The sequence below is a fragment of the Syngnathus scovelli genome, chromosome 18, assembly GCF_024217435.2.
Source record: "Syngnathus scovelli strain Florida chromosome 18, RoL_Ssco_1.2, whole genome shotgun sequence".
NCBI lineage: Eukaryota > Metazoa > Chordata > Actinopteri > Syngnathiformes > Syngnathidae > Syngnathus > Syngnathus scovelli.
In genome coordinates this window covers 9,678,128-9,684,880 of record NC_090864.1, presented here as the reverse complement: position 1 = coordinate 9,684,880, position 6,753 = coordinate 9,678,128, and the positions used below count along the sequence as shown (strand labels likewise).

Sequence of the window (6,753 nt, the reverse complement as noted above, 5' to 3'; positions counted from 1 at the left end):
ACGCAGATAGATATGCATTTATGTGCTCCACTTCCTCCGTACGGCCCTCAGCGGAGCAGAGCCGCATCGGGGCCAACATCCATACGCTGCCATCCATCACCGGCATGCTGTCTGCAGCCTTGGCAAGCAATTCTTTACGTCAGGACAAACAGTGCCCCTCCCTGTCTCACAGCTCCCACAAGCATAGTTAGCATTATCATCATTACCCACAAACACAGGGCAGAATTCAAAATGTTAGGCCTAGCAACCGTGGGGGTGGGGGACGCCATTATTCATCGGGACTGCAAATGTATGTATAAAAAAACTTGGTTCCTTTCGACTTTCCCCAGGGGAAATCTGTCCACCCGTTGCAGCACAAGAAGACACTGAATAATTTTCAGCATGGTGTAGGATCTTATACGTTAGAAGGCGGTGTAACTTCACGGCCGCCCTTTCGGGGTAATGCAGCGGTAAGCAGGCCCTGCAGTGTGCAAACATCTTCTTGAATGATCCACTGCATCCATTTCCCTCATTCGCTATCGACTCGGAATTCCCACGGCATGTTTTATTATTCACAAAAGCAGGACGATGAAAAGGAATGAAATGCAAGATTTGTGCAAAAAAAAAAGAAAAGTGGTCTTGCAATTTGATGAGTTTAGTCACATTGGAGAGGGAAAAAATAATCATGGTAAGTTCACTGAATATTGACACTCATTGGACATTTTCATTTAAGGGTGTTAGACTGCTGAGTTACTTTTGGAGGTAGTAAACTAATAAAATGCTGGTTACACATACTGATTGGACAATATAAAAAATACAATTGGTTAAAAAAAGATGACATAGTTACCATTCAGCTGTTTATCTCTAGCTTTGTAGGTAGGAATATTAAAAGGAAATTTCATAAAGGGCATTCTTGAGTTAGTTCAGTCAAATACATGTGATTTAAATCGCATAAAAATCACAAGCAAGTCTCCTGTTCCATTAAATAATTATTTGTGGTATGGAGGCTCCCTCTAGTGGTGAATTACCGATCTTAGGCGTTGAACTGCACTATTATGACAGTATGGCTTTTTTTTTACTATTATTTTTCAAATTTTAAGTACAATGGATCTAAATTAATTACATGTTTATTTCCAAAGAAATTCACATTCTTTTTGACTATGCTGAGCTGACAATTTATTTTATAGTTGTCACAGGAAAATGACCAGACACCTTCTAGTTGCAATTACGGTTAGAGGCCGGTAGAGGGTACTGCCGCTCAACAGACCATTCCACACGTCAATTTTACAGCAATTGAAAATATTACTTTACAACATAAATTAATGACCGTCAAACAGTTTCCACTGTGAGGATTTACGTATCCAGGTTAAGGTCATTTTAAGGTCAACAATATGAATATTGCCATCAGTCCTGTCAGTTTTTCTTTTTTCTAAGCTCCAGTCATTTTCAACAATAAACATTGTGTGCACTGTCACAAACTTTCAGTTCAACAAAGTCCACAAACATAAACATAATAATTTATAATAGCGTTTTTTCACTTACTATGCATGTTGCTTCGTGAGTTCCTTGCCTTGAACAATCCTCTTGAAATCTGGCTTGTATTCCGTTGTTGCTACTCGAAGCAATTCCTTTTGTTGGACGTCTGATCCCATTCGTTTTGTCGTTTTCAGAAGAGAAGATTGCAAAGTCACTGATGCATTTCTTTTTTTAACAAACTTCCTTTCATTGCATGGCTTTTTAGCCCATGCAGTGTTCCAAGCCAGTAGATATGATGCAAGCGTGACAGTGCTTCGTAATTGAATGGCGTCTGACATATCAGCTTGCCATTACGTTCAACAACAAAAATATAAACTTTCCCACTCTGTTAAAAACGTCCTGTGTTCATCTTCATATTTTCCTTTAGCCGTGCATTTTTCCCCGGCCATTTTGAGTGCGAAATTGACACTAATTGTTTACTCAAATGGACTCGCCCCACCTGCTTTGTGGAATCTCACCTCATGCGCATGCGCGTTTGGCGAAAATACCATATTAAGCGAAAGCCACTTTAGTTAGGTGTGCCACAGAGCAGCGGTTTAAGTCCCTCATTTGTTGTTTTCTTTCAAAACAAAAAATTGAATACCACAATAAACACACTTGAGAAACCGTTGGGTTATTTTCCAAAATATACTGCAAAACAAGTGGTACACATTTTTGACACCCCGACACAGACAGTTGATACAATATCGGATCATTACACACATTGGCTTATCAAACAGGACATAATAACATTGTAGACGAGACTTGTGTAACAATAGCCCATGAAGACAATTAGGCATTCATATGCTGTCGGCCTTAATAACTATTGTTAGCTGCAGTATGTAGTGGGGTGTGACAATTTCAAATGAGCTTTACATCAGTGCTTAATATAATGAAAAATACACTGAATTAAACTTTTTTTTTTTAATCCACTGCATTTCCATTGCACTATGTACAATAAACGGTTTGCAAACATTTAGGTATAATAGTTATTCAACTTATGAGCAAGAATTTTTTTGACTTGCTGTTAAAACTTTGAAATGAACTGAAGCTTTGGATAAATCATTCATGTACCAATTTGTTCTTGCATCTATTTCGGAGGCTAATTTCTAGTTTTATCATCAAACATGCATTGTGTTTGGCTTCTTACTAATCAAAATCAATATTGGGGATGGGAGAAAGAAAAATCACACTGACAGGAAATGAAGAAACACTTGGACATGCATCTGAATACAAATACTGTACCACACATAGGTGTCCAAATTAATGTCTCATATGGCACGGGCCTTAAAAGTTGACCTCTATAATAAGTAATTTGAACTCAAATACTTTGCCGGAGAGAAATGACAAGAAAGAAATGACATCTGCTTAAAAATTCAATCCCTTCTTAGCTCCAGCAGATCAGTGTTCAAAGGCGGGGAAACAGGAAGCTTCAGGTGCGGCCATTTCGGACAGGTAGTGGATGGTCCCCGCCATACCTGGTGGGGAAAACACGATTCATGTATATTTGACCAGAAATGACTTAACATTTGATTTTCGGCACCTTCAAAAAGTGAGTAAGGTCTGTCAGGGATGCGGCAGCCGTGAGTCCCGTAGCCCAAACACCACTCGGCAAACTGAATAAACAAGAACAAAGCAGGACATAGTGATTCAAATGTCCCCTTCACCATATAAGGACATTTGGATGACTTTGGCTTCGCTTTACAATCTTCACAAAGGCCGGTATTTAAATGGGTAAAAATATCCAGATGATTTTATTTTGTGCGGTTCCTCCATGAAGTGGTTGATTACCTTGCAGGCACGGTAGAGATACTTCTTCTCCTGGGTGAGCTTATACAGGGAAAGGAAGGCATAGCCGTTGCCGGCCGTCCCGTGGCAGATACCGTAACCTTTTCGGAGAAGCCCCCTCTGCCAGATCACCTCGCCGCACTCTACCGCGTCCTTCAGATACTTGTCCTCTTTAAAAACCTGGGGAAGAACATTTGCCAGGCTTTGTGGATTCGTGACTGCAGCCGAGAGCGCTAACGACACATTTGGTGCCAACAATTTATAGCTACAGTGAGTTTGTGCGTGGTGTGTGTAACGTCAGGCTATTACAATGAAATACGACCGAGATTCTTTGCACATATCTTACCTTAGTCTGCTCGTCTCTCTCGCCTTCGACTCTGTTTTTATAAGCGGATGAATCACAGTTTGACTGTGAACTACTCCATTAGGCTTGTAAAAGGATGGAAAATTATGGATCAATTTCGATGGCAAACTAAGCTGGGGAATTTTCAAAACTTCCCTCAGACTCCACCTTTATTTTGGTAAATTTCTGGTTTACTCCCATGGAAAGATTTCAACTTGAAACCTTATCTTGCATGCTTCTTCTTCTTCTTCTTACCTTATAAGCCATGATGAGCATGTGGATGACGCCAGGCGCTCCGTGGCACCAGTGAACCAATCGGTCGCTCTCGTTGCTCAGCGACGAAGGGAAGTTGCCTGAACGAAATTTCTTGTGACGGATATAGTCGATACTTGGCCGAACCAGCTCGGAAAGGATGTCTGCGTGGACCCTCGCCTCTGGCTGAACGGAGACATGTTGCCATGTGATATTGCGCAATTTAAATAATTACAGAAAAAATATTCATTTTAAGAATCAAAACAGAATTTGGACTTACCTGCATGAGCATGTAAAAGATTCCCGCCAGGCCATGAGCAGCGCCAACATATTGCTTCTTGTGCCATTCATAAAGAAGAGGGCAACGTTCTGTCTTCTTAAGCTCCGCCGATAAATTCTTCCCAGACTCAATAATGGCGCCCACTACCTAAAATTGGGAATCAACCAACAGACACTTATGAATTGATGTCAGGAAGATTAAGCAAGGTTGCGTCCAATAAAAAATTTAAACAAGGCCGTAAAACGAAGTGACGATCAAAGATAAGTCCCTCAACACCACGAAAAATAAAAAGGGAACAACACTCGGAGGAAACCAGCTGTGATGCAAAATTTTTTTTTTTAACCACACTGCCCCCTTTAGGTAGCCCTTTGACCCTGAATAAAGCAAATAAGCCCTTCTGCAAGGGAGGGGGGGGGGGGAGAAAAATGATTTATGCCTCACTTTTGAAACAGTAGCTTCATCCACAGTGTCTCCACCAATTTCCTTGTTCACATACAAAAGAGCATACAGATAACCAGCACGTCCATACAGCAGCTCATCTGGCATCTCCGAATCTGGACTGAGCACCGAGCGTTGCAGCTGGAGGAGCCTGAGGAGGAATACGATGAATTTAACGATACCAAATATATTTTAAAAATGTATCCTGGTGAGGAACACTCACCTAGAAAGACAGTCGCTGCTGTCAGCGGTGTTACCCAGCTTGTGATGGACCACTGCACCCACTGCAAGCGGTCCAGCATCTCCACAAAGGAAAGTCACTTTTCGGCCATTTAGGATCCTCATGGATCTCTTCACATAGTCCAAGGCTCTTTGCAGGTGTGCGACATCATTAGATCCACGATAAAGCTGTACGTACAGTAAAGCAATGCCTGGATAGAAGAGAGAGGATTATGGAGGAACCTTTTCAGTGGAGATCTTACATCTTCTCAGGTGACAGACCAGTCCAGCCAGTATAAGTAGAGAAGTCATGGGGGTCGGCAGTTTTTAGGCCCTCCTCCATTTGCTGGAGAAGATCTTTCATCTTACTCTGGACTTTCCTTTGGAAGGATGAGCTGACCTGATGGAGGAGGTATGCCCTTGTTTACGTTAGCGTGCACCATTTGTCATAAAATCCTGCAAAACGACAAAGCAACTCACCATTCCTTCCCCATCGAATGGTTCATTATAATCCGCTTCTGCTCCTGAACTGGACGAGAGGACTCCTTGGTCCCAGTCAGGGTATGGGTTTGGAAAAGAGCGTTCCTCCATCTCAGCTTCTGTTACCGAGATGAGCTTCAGACGCTTTGACATGTTGTCTCCCATTGCTACGGCGGCTCCGGAGGGTCAAAATCCTACGACAGTACATTCATACAACGCGTTTCGTAAATTAACAATAACAATTCAATTTGATAATTAATATTTTGTAATAAAACAAGAAAGCTATTCCCCCGTATAGTCATTCATTCTTGAGTTACCATACAAAACTGTGACATATAGAAATTAATATAAACCTGACATTTTACAAGATAAATTGTAATCTCGTTAAAAGGAGCCAGCTTTTATAATTGCTTGTTAATTGTCTATTTATAAACTAAAACTGTTCTTGTGAACATTCAAATTTGGAGAATCAATATTGAGATTATGTGTTCAGACTTAACCTTTAAATGTAAACATTTGCTTAAACTATTTTAGTTCACTTATGATTTCAAAATGAGTTATGCACCAATTTGCTGTAGATAAGCAATAATATGGAATATTATACAGCACATTTATATGGTCATACAGCCCTTTGAGGGAAACCATAACAATGTGGTTTGACACCCGAATGCAATCCTCAATAAGCCTCCATTTACTCTTCAAACACAAAATATATCATGCAAAATTGTGAATTACCGGGATGTGACGAGCAGGCTACGGAGTCCCCGGAGTTTGTGTGGATGAGGATGATCCAGCAGCCTCCCGCAGCCCAACCTGCAGTACCCCTTCCACAATGAGCTGGAAGCCGCAGTCAAGGCGATCAGGTGGGACAAAAATCCTCCATCAGCTGTAGTCCCTCAGCATCTTCAAACCCTGCTGCGGGTGCTGCTCGACAAATATAAATGCACCCCCTCCCACCCCAACAGACACACTGCGGGTAAAGATCTAACCCCCTTCTTCTCCTCCACCGCCTCTCAAATTGTCCCTGTAACAATCAGTACCCGTCTGCAGCTGACTCCGACTGTGAATCGTGGCAGATGGTGTTGGTGTATGATGCTGTGCTATCGGGATTAGACATCATTGCAAATAAATCCTCGCATGCCACCACCCATCCTTACGTAGTACACTTTCACCCCACCCCGATCCCATGGACCATTTTTATTCTGCAATATAAAAGTCACGTGCACCAGATGATACAGTCAGCATCACTGGCCAAATCAATATGCATGCCAAATGTCATATTAATGTAGTATACATTTAATATTGTAATCATTATGATAATCGTTTTTTTTGAAAGTCAATTTTCAAAAGAGCAAAACTTAAAAAAAGTTAAATCCAACAGGTACAATTAGATATTCAAATTTTTTGAAATCCTGTAAAAAAAACCATTCTAAATATTAAATCAATTATTGTGGTGGCT

At 41.2% G+C, this 6,753-nt stretch overlaps 1 protein-coding gene across 1 annotated transcript; it reads right to left on the bottom strand.

Moving 5' to 3' along the window:
• Positions 1-2,128: 2,128 nt before the first annotated feature.
• On the bottom strand, positions 2,129-6,420 carry lancl2 (LanC lantibiotic synthetase component C-like 2 (bacterial)). Its single transcript, XM_049749512.2, has 10 exons — positions 6,030-6,420; positions 5,295-5,488; positions 5,097-5,214; positions 4,819-5,026; positions 4,599-4,746; positions 4,158-4,304; positions 3,881-4,063; positions 3,286-3,462; positions 3,038-3,110; positions 2,129-2,972 (listed from the first exon to the last, which is right to left on the bottom strand). Exons 2-10 carry the CDS (start codon positions 5,457-5,459, stop codon positions 2,896-2,898), a joined length of 1,296 nt encoding a protein of 431 aa, XP_049605469.1. The 5' UTR covers positions 5,460-5,488; positions 6,030-6,420; the 3' UTR covers positions 2,129-2,895.
• Positions 6,421-6,753: the final 333 nt, after the last annotated feature.